Source organism: Thunnus maccoyii, chromosome 21 (assembly GCF_910596095.1).
Source record: "Thunnus maccoyii chromosome 21, fThuMac1.1, whole genome shotgun sequence".
Classification (NCBI taxonomy): Eukaryota; Metazoa; Chordata; class Actinopteri; order Scombriformes; family Scombridae; genus Thunnus; species Thunnus maccoyii.
Genome location: NC_056553.1, coordinates 3,706,291 through 3,719,623, shown reverse-complemented (window position 1 = coordinate 3,719,623; position 13,333 = coordinate 3,706,291). Strand labels below are relative to the sequence as shown.

General features: G+C 39.6%; 1 protein-coding gene across 3 annotated transcripts in view; it reads right to left on the bottom strand.

The window, feature by feature from the left end:
* Positions 1 to 598: 598 nt before the first annotated feature.
* The window catches only part of rps6ka3b (ribosomal protein S6 kinase, polypeptide 3b), a 62,115-nt gene continuing 49,380 nt past the window's right edge, over positions 599 to 13,333 (bottom strand). For 2 of the 3 annotated variants that reach the window (XM_042399256.1, XM_042399258.1), the window contains 13 exons: positions 12,693 to 12,763; positions 11,895 to 11,983; positions 10,726 to 10,790; positions 10,488 to 10,590; positions 10,226 to 10,335; positions 8,670 to 8,795; positions 8,488 to 8,577; positions 6,744 to 6,902; positions 6,499 to 6,660; positions 5,781 to 5,857; positions 5,379 to 5,496; positions 4,494 to 4,634; positions 599 to 2,417 (listed from right to left, as the gene is read on the bottom strand). In XM_042399256.1, coding sequence (XP_042255190.1) covers positions 2,295 to 2,417; positions 4,494 to 4,634; positions 5,379 to 5,496; positions 5,781 to 5,857; positions 6,499 to 6,660; positions 6,744 to 6,902; positions 8,488 to 8,577; positions 8,670 to 8,795; positions 10,226 to 10,335; positions 10,488 to 10,590; positions 10,726 to 10,790; positions 11,895 to 11,983; positions 12,693 to 12,763 — 1,434 coding nt within the window. In that variant the 3' untranslated portion in view covers positions 599 to 2,294. The remainder of the gene's footprint in view (positions 2,418 to 4,493; positions 4,635 to 5,378; positions 5,497 to 5,780; positions 5,858 to 6,498; positions 6,661 to 6,743; positions 6,903 to 8,487; positions 8,578 to 8,669; positions 8,796 to 10,225; positions 10,336 to 10,487; positions 10,591 to 10,725; positions 10,791 to 11,894; positions 11,984 to 12,692; positions 12,764 to 13,333) is intronic. The other variant, XM_042399257.1, reaches the window with a different exon arrangement.

Here is a 13,333-nt window from a genome sequence, read left to right as displayed (position 1 = left end):
TGTCTGATGAATGTCGCCTCTCGTCTCATCATCTCCAACATCTATGTGCTTATTATGTACATCCGCCTCCTCCCGGACAAATGGAAATGCATCATTGTCTTAATTCATAGAAACCTGAGTTGCTCGACACGTTATGTATTTACAGTTCAGCTCCGTCGGCCGCACACACACACACACACAGAGATGATGATCAGTCGGCTCGTACAGATCCGGGTTTCAAGTGTTCTCACGCCGCCGATCGTTTGTGGAAGCAGGAAGCTCTCTTGCCTTTTTTTTTTTTTTTTTTTTTTTGTCGTCCTCTTCTAGGAAGTTTTCCAACATTTTGTCCTCAAAGTAACCAGGTAACAACAACAACATCCTCTTGTTTGTTATGTGGAGAAAAAAAAAAAGGATGATTTCAGCTGAAATATGAATCTTCAACAGGAAACGATTACCGCCATGTTTGTTTTTTTTAAATTGTGGTTGTGTAACATGTGACCCATCTCCTATCGTGGCACCAACAGCCTTCTGAAGATTTAATTTAAATTCATCACTGTGTTAAAGCTGCACAAGGCAAGAAGTTCTATGTAAAAAAAAAAATACACAATTGAACAGCTTATCAACCAGGAAGATGCTTTAGTTTCACCTGTTTTTGCATAAATCAGCTTCAGGTTAAAGGTTCAGACACTGCTGTGTCAGATTAAAGAGGAAAATGAAAGGAAACAATCAAATACAAGAGCTCAGTCTGTCTGTTCCACCTCAAAAACCGACACTGTGAAAAAGAAATTTAAATCGTCGTCACTTTGCATAAATTTAATGAAGTGCTTCAAGTTTAAAAAAATTCAAACCTTCCTGAACTTGACTTGTGCAGCTTTAAACTGATTAAAGCTGAGTTAATAATCGTTTTCTCAAATATGAAGGTTTTCTTGTTTCTTCAGTCATCTGTGTGATAATAAACTGAACATCTTTGGGTCGTGGACAAAACAAGACGTCATCTTGGTCTTTGGGAAACAGTGATCGACGTTTTATAGACCAAACAACTAATCTATTACTGGAGGAAATCATCTGTAACTGCAGCTCTACTGGGTTTGTCAACAGATTCATATCTTTAAAAGTATAAAACCAAAATCTGCTTTGATGATTTAACTAAAGCTGATGGAGAATATTTAGATTCTTTCTGCATCGTGAGCATCAATAATCTATAAAGCTGAAGGTTCTTAACGAGGACGATTATCTACGATTATTGCCTTTAAACTGGACGAACGTGGAAAACATTCAGGTCAAGAAAAGCTTGATTTCATTTGGACATAAACTGATATATTGATCCGTTGTGAGTGATTCTGATACTTCGACCTCCTGCTGATACTGACGACTGATCACATTATCAGTGGATTTGTCCCAATACTGATCTGGTGTATCTGATCGATGCATCTCTATTGATACGCTAATCAGACACTTCAGCATCGAGCTGTCTGCTGGTCAGTTTGAGTTTTTTTTGTTCATCGTTTTTTTGCACCTGGAAGTGAAATACTGGAGGTTTCTGACTGCAGGAGACGTTTCTTCACCTTAAAAGGCATCAAGTCAGAGATTAATTAGAACTAGATGCCCTCTTGATGTTTTGCGGGTTAAATATTTCGAGGCCGAGGCTGCTCTACTCTGCGTGGGTGAACATTCATCAGTGATTCTGTCCTTTCTCCGTAGACGCCGTCATCTCAGAGGCTACTTGAGGTTTTTAAATGCAGGATCTACATCTACGCAGAACCATCACGACAGTATAATAACAACGATCCTAGCTATTTAAATGCATACGTTAAGATTATTTGTGTTTTCCTATGATCAAATTTTCCCCGTTTTTTTTTTTTTTTTGAAGTAAATAAATACAGTACGTTTTAAATTCCTGACGCGCGCTCAGTCTCTGGGTCCGCGAGGCAGCGCTGATTGTCCGAAGCAAAAAAAAACGCCACAGAAGGACTCGACCCTCTGCGGCTGGAAAGAGTCGTCGGGTTTTCTGGATGAAAACCTCGCGGACTCTACAGTAAGACAGCAGAAGAGAGCCAATCAGAAGAGTCCGTTAAGGTGCAGGACAGGGTGGGCGGGGCAGAGGAGGAGGAGGTGGGGAAGAAGAGGGGGGGGGCGGCGGTCTCTGTGCTCCTATTTGGCGTTAGCGGTTCCTAGGTCCATCAGTAGTCTGTCTCACCAGACCGGACTGGAGAGAAGGGGTCCGGCGGAGGTCAGATCGAGGTCAGAGTTGACAGGAGGTGAGGTGGAGGTGGAGGGGGGGAAGGGGGAGTGGGCGGGGTTTAAAGGTTGTGAGGTCACAGAGCGGTGGAGGTGATCTTCTTCACCCCCCTCCGCTGGGCCAGAGTGGAGCAGCCCACCGGCTCCAGGACGGGAGGGACGTTCCTGTTGAGAGCGGAGTAGGTGGCGGCCATCGCTCCCTGCGGAGAGAAGAGAAGAAGAGTCAGGAAACGATCAAGAGACCGATCGGTTCATTAATAACAGATCAGAGTTTACTGGTCGTCCTTCAACCTCGACTTTAAACGAAGGTGATGGATCTCCGACGCTGGAACGCTCCTCTACTCCATGAACCATCTGTTGGCGTCTTTACAAGCAGCTGAAGACTCGTCTGTTCAGACTCGCCTCAAACTGTCTGTAACTCTGTGTTTTTAATGACTTTAGTTGATGTTTTATTGTTTGTTTTTAATGTTTTATGGTTTTATCTTTAATTATTCTACTCTTATGAAGCACTTTGAGACTTTGCTCTGTGAAAAGTTGCTTTACTAAATAAACTTTACTCACTTACTAGTAAATTAACAGAAAAATAACCAGCAACGATTTTCATAAAACAAGAAATTTGAAGAATTCTGTTTAATAGTTCTGGAAACTATTAAACAATCAATCAGTTAGAAAAAATAATGAACAGACTCATCAATAATAGAAATAATAGTTGCAGCTGTTTCAACAGGCAGCTGTCAGACATGAAGCAGTGGACGACACGATTTATTTTTGTTTATTTTGTCTAATTTTAATTGTTCATAATAATAATTATAACAATTAAATAATTAACTTGATTTCACTCAAAAGTGACCCAGAAATTGAGATTTAACTGACTGTAAAATCAGTTTTCTCAACATTGTAATCTTTAGCTTCTGCCTGCCGTTAGCTGGTCATGTGACAACATTTTAAGCTCTGTGATTGGACGTTTCTTGCTGAAATGCACCTTGGGAGTCGTAGTTAACTTCTCCACCAATGTTTTGATGTTCACAGGCTTGTTTTTAATCAGAACCAGATGTTTTGTAGCACAGTTGTTCATCTTTTGTGTTAATTTGAGTTTCACTTCTTCAAATGATTCACAAATAGTTAAAAATTCTTTAAACCAGGTTGAAAAGATCAGATGTGAAGAACAAATAAGATTCGCCTGCCATCAAACAACCTGAACGAGTGTGTGTGTGTATATACAGTATAAATATATGTAAACGAGTGTGTGTGTGTGTATATACAGTATAAATATATGTAAACAAGTGTGTGTGTGTATATACAGTATAAATATATGTAAACAAGTGTGTGTGTGTGTATATACAGTATAAATATATGTAAACGAGTGTGTGTGTGTGTGTATATACAGTATAAATATATGTAAACAAGTGTGTGTGTGTGTGTATATACAGTATAAATATATGTAAACGAGTGTGTGTGTGTGTGTATATACAGTATAAATATATGTAAACAAGTGTGTGTGTGTATATACAGTATAAATATATGTAAACAAGTGTGTGTGTGTGTATATACAGTATAAATATATGTAAACGAGTGTGTGTGTGTGTATATACAGTATAAATATATATAAACGAGTGTGTGTGTGTGTGTGTGTGTATATACAGTATAAATATATATAAACGAGTGTGTGTGTGTGTGTGTATATACAGTATAAATATATGTAAACGAGTGTGTGTGTGTGTATATACAGTATAAATATATATAAACGAGTGTGTGTGTGTGTGTGTGTGTATATACAGTATAAATATATATAAACGAGTGTGTGTGTGTGTGTGTATATACAGTATAAATATATGTAAACGAGTGTGTGTGTGTGTGTGTGTGTATATACAGTATAAATATATATAAACGAGTGTGTGTGTGTGTGTGTATATACAGTATAAATATATGTAAACGAGTGTGTGTGTGTATATACAGTATAAATATATATAAACGAGTGTGTGTGTGTGTGTGTGTGTATATACAGTATAAATATATGTAAACGAGTGTGTGTGTGTGTGTGTGTGTGTATGTGTATATACAGTATAAATATATATAAACGAGTGTGTGTGTGTGTGTGTGTGTGTGTATATACAGTATAAATATATATAAACGAGCGTGTGTGTGTGTGTGTGTGTGTGTGTGTGTGTGTATATACAGTATAAATATATGTAAACGAGTGTGAGTGTGTGTATATACAGTATTATTATATATAAATGAGTGTTTGTGTGTATATACAGTATAATTATATGCATCACCTTGACGAGGTGCGGGGCGTCCTGTCTGTTCAGGGTGTATTTGGGCAGCTGGTCTCTGTGAGTCACCCAGGGGTGTCGGAGGACCTGACCTGCCGTCAGCCGCTGGTGGGGGTCGACGTGCAGCATCTTAGATACCAGGTCCTGTGAGGAGGGGTCAGAGGTCACATGTCAGTTAGAAATCACCTTCTGTGGATCAGGAATTATTCTGCATGTCAACGTCATAGTTTGAGTTTCCAACATCTCACAGCTAAATTAAGACTGAGAATAAACTCCTGTCCAGTACTGGTGGGACATATTTAACTGGTTTTCCAAGCCAGACTGTAATCTGGTTGCTCTTCTCTCCCATCAGACAGGCTCTAAACGCAGGCAGCTCAGAGATTCATTTTACTAAACAGGAAGTCTTCATTGTCCACGTGTTTCAGGAGACGCTCAACGAAACGCTCGCTGAGATGGAACAGAGTTGTTTCTAGTGAATGGAATTCATATTTATTGCTTGATGAGACTCAACGGTATAACTCATGATGCTGCTATGTTGCAGACTGACTGATACTCTGGCAGCCTCCCTCCCATGTGTGTTTTCTTTTTGTTTGTTTTGTTTTTCTTCGGACTATTCCTGTCTTCATTTCTGTTGTTGTTTCTGTTGTTGTAATGGTATTGTGTGTTTTATATGTTTGTTTTAATTGTAAAAACAAATAAATAAATAAAATACACCAATATATACAACCAAAGAGCTGATTTGTTTGCTCCTGTTAGCTGTGTTTGGTTGAATGTGTGTGTGTTTGTGTGTGTGTGTGCATGTGTGTGCGTTTGGTTGAATGTGTGTGGGTTTGGTTGAATGTGTGTGTGTGTGTGTGTGTGTGTGTGTGTGTGCGTCAGCGTTCACACCTTCGCCTCAGCAGAAACAGAGTTCCAGTATCCTCCGCTAAGTGAGAACTTCCCGCTGCCGATACGAGCCAGGATCTCCTCCGGCGTGTCCTCTGGACCGTTAGCAAACGGAGTGAAACTGGAGATGAACATAGAGAACCAAGGACAAGAGGAGGAGGAGGAGGAGGAGGAGGAGATGAAGAACAGTAAAAAACAAGCTTAATAAACATTATTATGCACCTGAATCTTTCACATTTTCTCTCCTCGTAGGGACTCATTACTGATGTGATTTAGACCCACAAGAAGAGTCTTAAAGTCTTAAAAAATTAAGTTCAATGTCATTTTTATTTTAATTTTCTTCCCCAGAAAAGTCAAATCTGATGTTCTGATGTAAACACTTTAACCACAGTGCAGTAAACCTACCCTGTCAGCATCGTGTAGAGCAGGACTCCCAGACTCCAGATGTCACAGGCTGCATCGTAGCCCTGCTTCTTCAACACCTGCAGCACACAAAACAAACTGTTTCACCTCACAGATAAACATCTGTTTTCCTGCTTTCTCTCGCTGCTCCAACACACAACTTCAACACCTTTCATGCATGTATTTACACTTCATGTCAGCTGAGTGTTGATGTTCATATGACCTCGTTTTTTGTAAAATATTTAAACATTTAATATATTTTGCTCAGTTTTGTTAACTCTTACATGCTGTTCAGGGTAAATTTAACCTGTTTTTACATTTGAGAGCCATAAAAACATAAATATGAAAGGAAATAAATTCAAGTCAAGTTAAAAACTCAAAATTCAAGATAACAATCGAGTCTGAATAGAATCGATTTATTTTAGAGGTCTTGTATCTGAAGTTAAAAACCCTAAAATAAATATTTATACTGAAAACAAAGTTTTTTAAACTGCACAACTTGAAAGTGACTATTTATAAAGTCACAAAGATAAATTTAGACGCCGACACATAAATTCTGAAAGACGGTTTTCAAAGTCAAATATTTTAGTATTTAAATAATGAATCGTTAGTTGCAGCCTAAATTACAAACATCTGATTTCAGAGCAACAAATTAAAAACAATCTCGTGCCCTTCTGTTTATAAAACACATATAAAAGATGACACAGAGAGGGCGGCGTACCTCGGGGGCCACAAAGTTGGCAGTGTAACACGGCGTCATGAGCAGGCCGTTCTCCGCCCTCAGCTGTTTGGCGAAGCCGAAGTCGCAGATCCGGATGGACTCGGCGTTCCCGCTCTCGTCCACGTAGAGGATGTTACTGGGCTTCAGGTCTCTGTGCACCACCTGCAAAACACAACACACAGAAAGGTCAGTTTTTCAGGTCTAAAGCGCCGTAAACCCGCCGGGACGGAGACGTATAAACGTACCCCTTGTACGTGCAGGTACTCCACCGTCTTGGTGATGGTGTAGAGGACGGCGCTGGCTTCTCTCTCGGAGAAAAACTTCTGTCGGAGGATTTTGTCCAGCAGCTCGCCGCCTTTCATCAGCTCCGTCACCAGGAACACCGACCGGCCGTCGTCATACACCTACAGCGTCAAAAATAACACTTTAGTCACATTTAATATGCACAAATATTATAAATATTATATGTGTATCTTATGCATTGTATAGATAAGAGACATTAACTAAAACTGGAATAAAATGCATATTATAAACCTGACAAACACTTTCTGTAACTATCCTTTAAAAAAAAAAGCAGAACTGAATAAAAAAAACATGAATGCAGATAAATTTGTCTTGTAGTTACTGGAGCTGATGCAAGTGAGGACGTTTTCACCCAGCAGCAAGATTATATTTTTAACTCTAATTAGAGTGAGTCACTGAAAAACTGAAACTACCCTGAAAGGATTTTTTAAAGGCAGGAAAGTATTTTTTACATTTTTAACATTTTTTTTGTCCACCAGCAACATCAACTGATATTCAGGTTGACTAAGAAAGTGACCCCGACACACTGATCACTGAGTAAATGCAGCATAGAAACCCTTAAAAAACAATACAGGCTGATTTGATATAATGAAACAGCTGCTTTAAAGCCTCTGGAAAGGCAAATCCATGATTTGCTATTAATTATGTAATTTGGGATCTGATGTGCATATAGTAAACAGCTAAAAAGTATGAGAACATAGCCTCTGACATATCCTATGTAATTCTTCAGAAAGTTTCTCTCTTCCCTTGTTACTGGGTTGCAGTTAGGCGGGGCTAAACTAGGGAATTTATTATGTAATAACTGACTTCACAACACTTACTCTTGTCTCCTGCATGCAGTGCACTTTTCTTTGCTTTTAGCTAGATTAAGAATTCAAATTAGCCTGATATGGTTTGAAAGTTACTGTGTTAAGCTAACTAGCAGACTCAGGTACACCACCCAAATCTGTATTAATCACGGAGTGGATAAGTAGCTCAAAAGTGTAGCATAGTAAAGCTAATGCTAACTGTTTCATGTTAGTGAATGAAAGATGCTAAAACAATTAGCTTCGTAGTCTGGGAGGTATAATTAATTAAAAACAGATATGTGTGGTTTACTCTAGTCTGCTAGTTAGCCGATTAGTCAAGATAACTAGTAGACCACTGGGGTAATTGATAATAAGCTCAAAAGTTTTGAATAGAAAAGCTAATGCTAACCGTTTCATGTAAGTGAATGGAAGATGCTAAAACGATTAGCGTCATACTCTGGGAGGTATAGTTAAATAAAAACAGATTTGGGTGGTTTAACCTGCTTTGCTAGTTAGTCGATTAGTCAAGTTTTCTAACCAAGTAGTGTCCATTTGATAGATTTGGTATTTTATTCCATATCAGCAAAATGTTTTAGTGAATGAATAGAAAATAAAACGGTACTTGAGCTGAAAGTGAGCTGTCAATCAAACGTGATCTGGACACGCCCACACAGTCCTGAGAAATGCTTTGAGCAGCCAAATGAGCTGTTTCTGAGCTAAGTCTTCTAATAGTTATGAATGTTTATTTTCATTCAGATTTTTGTGGATGCTTAATGAGACACTCAACTTTGATATCATATATGCATTTTTATGATTTCAAGCCACGTTTCCAGAGGCTTTAAGAGTGGATTCGTCCTATAAAAGTGTTAAAATGATAAATAAAACCAGTATGACTCACGTCCTTGAGAGTGATGATGTTGGGGTGCTGCCCGTATCTCAGCAGGATCTCCACCTCCTCCGTCGGGTCCCTCTTGGCCTTATTGATGATCTGGAACCATAACAAACAGCGTTCACGGTGTAGGAAAGCTGAACACAGATGTTACGCTGCAGACTCTGTGGATGGTGATTGATGTGTTTTACCTTGACAGCGTACTCCATGCCGGTTCCTTTGTGCACACCGCGCCTACAGATGGAGTAGGAGCCGACGCCGATGTCCTCTTTGATCTCATAGGCGTCTGAGAACTGGGACGTACTTCTGTGAAGCTGCTACATGCAAAAAACAGACTTTAATACATATATTACTGGTGATAATTCATAATTAGGGTATTAGGATGTTAGGAGACAGTCCTGGATGTAGCCACGTCTCTTTACTGGAGGTGGAGACGTTTACCAGACGTCTGGGACACATTATTAGTGATGTAACCTGGAGTAATCAGGTGTTTTTGGGTCTTTCAACATCACACACACTTGTCTAGATAACCCAGCCAACCAGGATTGATCTTAGTGAACACAACTCTGTCATATCATCAGCTTTTAAGTTGATGTGTTGAACTTGTTAGATGCTTATTTCCACATCCAGCAGTTACGGAGCAACATTATCATTCATGTGGAGTCGTGTTTCTGTCCACCTGGTGAATGTAAGTCCAATATTCACTCTCTTTAAGCTCTGTTTTTACTCTCTACCAACTCCTGAGGGAAATATCTGGCTCTTTAGCTGCTAAATGCTCCACTATGTTCACCAGCTAGTCTACAGCTAACTGTGTCTGTTTGGTGCTGAGCAGGTAGTGTACAGCGGCTTTTTACAGCTTTTTCTCTGAAATCGACGCTATGAGAGACGCTGAGAGTGAACCAGAACAGTAAAGTTGCAGCCGGACAGATAAACAATGAGCTGAAACTCACTATAAAGCTCCGTAAAGCCGAGAGGAGCTGCAGAGTCACTGATAATTCTCTGTAGGTTCATCACTATGAGTCACAACCAACACATGACACACTGACAGATCAGACATTATTATTATAAGGAACATCTATTATAGCAACTTTAAGGTTAGTGACACTGAAGAGAAGATATAATCAAATCTTACGAAGCCAATCGCTCTTCCTGATTATCAAAAAGGCATTTCTTCCACAATATGTTATCTAGTTTAGAGCCACAGAAACCTGTAGCTGCTATATTTGTTGCAGATGCAGAAGTGATCGCCACTTCTGTTTTACTGTGTATTCTGTTTTTCTGTTGTTATTTAGGCTTGCGAAGTAGACTAGAAGAACTAAAATGATGGAAATCCACAATCATCCTTCCAGGTGAAAAGAAGCTGTGAAGCTTCAGCTGTCAAAATCAGTCAAATCATGTAGATATCATCCAAATTTACAGTGTTTTTAGTATAAATTTACCTCATTTTGTTACGATCCTTCCACTACTGCACAACATGGAAACACAAAGAGAGAATTTCATACTAAAAAAGGCTTTAAAGTTGACAGATATCTGCTCGATTTGACTAATTTAAATGGCCGAAGCTTCATATTAGCTTCAGATAAACTTTTGAATATGTTTTCACACAAAACAAGGACTGAAGAGATCTTTAAATGTCCAGTATGGTTTTGTTAGTTGACTATTGTCTTAAAACAGACTGTGAACGTGTCCTTAAACCCAATAAATCTGACTTTGCCTCATGTTAAATACAGCGTTTAGGTGTGTTTACCTGTACAATAGCATTGGGTAACGGTTGTGTTTCCTCCTCTGTTATGGCCACAAAACTGAATCCTCTGAACAGCTGATGAGCGTTGGCACTGGGTGGGACCCCCGGAGAGTCTGAAACACACACACACACACACACACACACACACACACACACACACACACAGAGCTGTTCATCCTCACTGCTCAATGAAATCAGATTTTATTCAGGATGTAGTTCAGCTCAGCAGCGTGTGAGGAAGAGGAGGAGGAGGAGGAGTGTGTACCTCTGGGTGTTTTAGCTGTGAACTCCGGATCAAAATAGAAAGTGTCGTCAGGTCGTCCTGCAGCCGGTTTGAAAGGAGGGTGGAGCTCTCTGCGGAACAGTTTCTAAAGAGAGAAGAAGAATATTAAAACCTCAGCGGAGAAACACGGTGTCAACGACAGAATGAGGAAAGTCAGATTCATTCATTTATGATCGCTGCTGTGGCTGAAATTAAACACTCGTTGAATGAAGACACTTACGTTCCAGTCGATGGTGTTGAAGAACTGATGCCTCTTGATCTCCTCGACTCCGTCTGGTCCAGCTCCTGCAAAACATGAAACATCAGTCCAGTGCAGTTGGACTTTGCATTTAATCATCTGTGAGCATGGATTACTATAATAAGAGCTCTCCATTTATCTATTTTGTCTATTTTATTGCTGTGACTCAGACGTAGAGCTGCTCGTCTACTAATCGGGAGATCGGCGGTTCGATCCCCGGCTCCTCCGGTCCACATGTTGAAGTGTCCTCGAGTGAGATACTGAACCCCAAACTGCTCCTGAAGGCTGAGCCATCGATGTGTGAACGAGCAGGAAGTTGTTATGAAACAGTGAATGTTGGCGTGTCGTGTAAAAGCGCTTTGAGTGGACAGAAGACGTGATATTTACAACTGCAGCACATTTACCGTTTACGTCCTGCAGATGGCAGCAAACACATTCAGTCAGAGGATATTTATGCTGCACAAATTATTAAATTGAGAGAACGAAATTAGATTTTTCTTTCTCATGTGCATGTCTTTAGTGATAAAGGGTTTCTGCAGGCTTCAAGATAAATTTAAGACTTTTTAAGACCAAATAAAATAAAATGTAATACTTTTTTTCACTGTCCAAAGTATGAAAGTATGATGGAGAAACAGTAGAAACAATATGGACTAGATTTATTTAGTATTATAATCACAATAAATCCTTATGATATAATAAATCTTGACCTGACATGCAGCAGAAAATGCATGGATGGATTAACCAATAAAAAGAGTTTTTGAAACTCTTTAAATAAGGATTAAACAGCTTCCTGCAGGACAATCAACTGTTGAAACAATCACACTAAATTCAATTCAAGACTTCTCAAGACAAACAACTGCAGTTTTTAATCACTTCCTATTGACTCTGCTGTTTGACAGCTTGATGAAAGTTTGATGTGTTTGAACATGAATTAAAGGATTTTTGCTTTACAACCCAGTGTTAGAAAGTCTAGACGTGTAATCTCATCCTCCATGAAATCCCCTTTTTTGTAATTATCTTTTAATTTTTCACATCTTCACTGAGTTATACAGTGAAATCAATAATCTGTTTGCATATCCTCCACATACTAAATCGTTGTGTTGCTTCAGCCGTGTGTGGACGAGTTTGATCTCGTTTTAAACTGAATTTACCTAATCTGTTGCCGGGGTTACGTTTGAACAGGTTCCTGAGGAGACTCTGAGCTTCTGAACTCAAGAACTGAGGCATCCCCAACTTGGCCCTGCGGACACACAAAGACAAATGTTTTATGTTCTTAAAAGAAATCAAAGAAACAGAATAAGTGCAGTTTGGTGCAGCTGTCATCAAATATTCGTACTGTAAATCCAAACTGAAAGTATGTGAAAGACAACACGCTGATATATCTCACACACACACACACAGGAAACACACTCAGCATTCTGCAGAGAGTCACATCAGCATTTTTTTTTTTTTTTTTACAGACAGACACCGAGAGTGAAAGAGAGACGACGCAGGAAGTGGGACGGGTTAATATTTCCTGCAAATCTTTTTTTTTTTCTTATTCTCTGAACCTAATTAGACTCTCTCACCTCTCATCCTTCGCTTCGCCTCCCTCCTAATTCTCTTTCGCCGCCTCCCTCGGCGTTGTAAATTGCTATCGCTTTAACACTCTTATCTCTCCTCTGATCCGTCCGTCCAGCCAGCCAGCCAGCCGGCCAGCCTTCCTCATCTACACCCTCATCTTCCTCCTGAGTGCTGCACTTTATCTCCTCTAATATAAATCCTTCACTTTCCCCCTCTGGGCTGACTCCATGAAAGGAGGAAGGAAGAGGAGGAGGAGGAGGAGGAGGAGAAACAATGTCTCTTCCTCTACTTTCTCTCTCCGTCTCATCTCGGATGAACACTGAGCTGTAATAAAGCTGTTAGGAGGTGATTGGATGAGAGTTTGCCGACAGTATAAAGTTTCTTACTTGAGGATCATGGTCATCGTCTCTTTCCGGTCTTTGCCTTGAAACGGCAGCGTTCCCGTCAGCATCTCAAACTGGAAGACAGAGAAAACACACACGTCACCCCGGTCAGGAGATTTATCGTTTTTATTAAACAACATCAGCAAAATGTGTTTCTTGTAGAATAAGTAGCTGAATTATTGTTACTACTTCCATAAATTTAAGGCCTCCGATATCAACCAGAGGTGGGAGAGAGGAGGGACGAGGAGAGATTGTGGAAGAGCTCAACAAAAAAAATGTGTCCACATATTTGTGTCGAGGAGGAAAACAACAATTGAAACAGGATAAATTTGGTAAATTAACCATCACAGTAAGTAAACACCTCCGACTAACCTGAGCCAGTTAAAACACTTTAAAGACGTTGAGCATAGAGATGCTGTGATTGGTCGATCAACAAAATATGATTCGGCAACTATTTTGATAATCGAATAATCGTTTTAGTCGCCTTTTTTAGCAAAAAATGCCAGAAATTCTCTGGTTTCAGCTTCTCATGACAGTAAACTGAGTATTGTAAGTTTTGGACAAAACAAGATATTTGAAGATGTTCCCTTTGAATCTGGGAAATTATAACGGGCATTTATTTTTTGTGTTTACTGACATTTTAT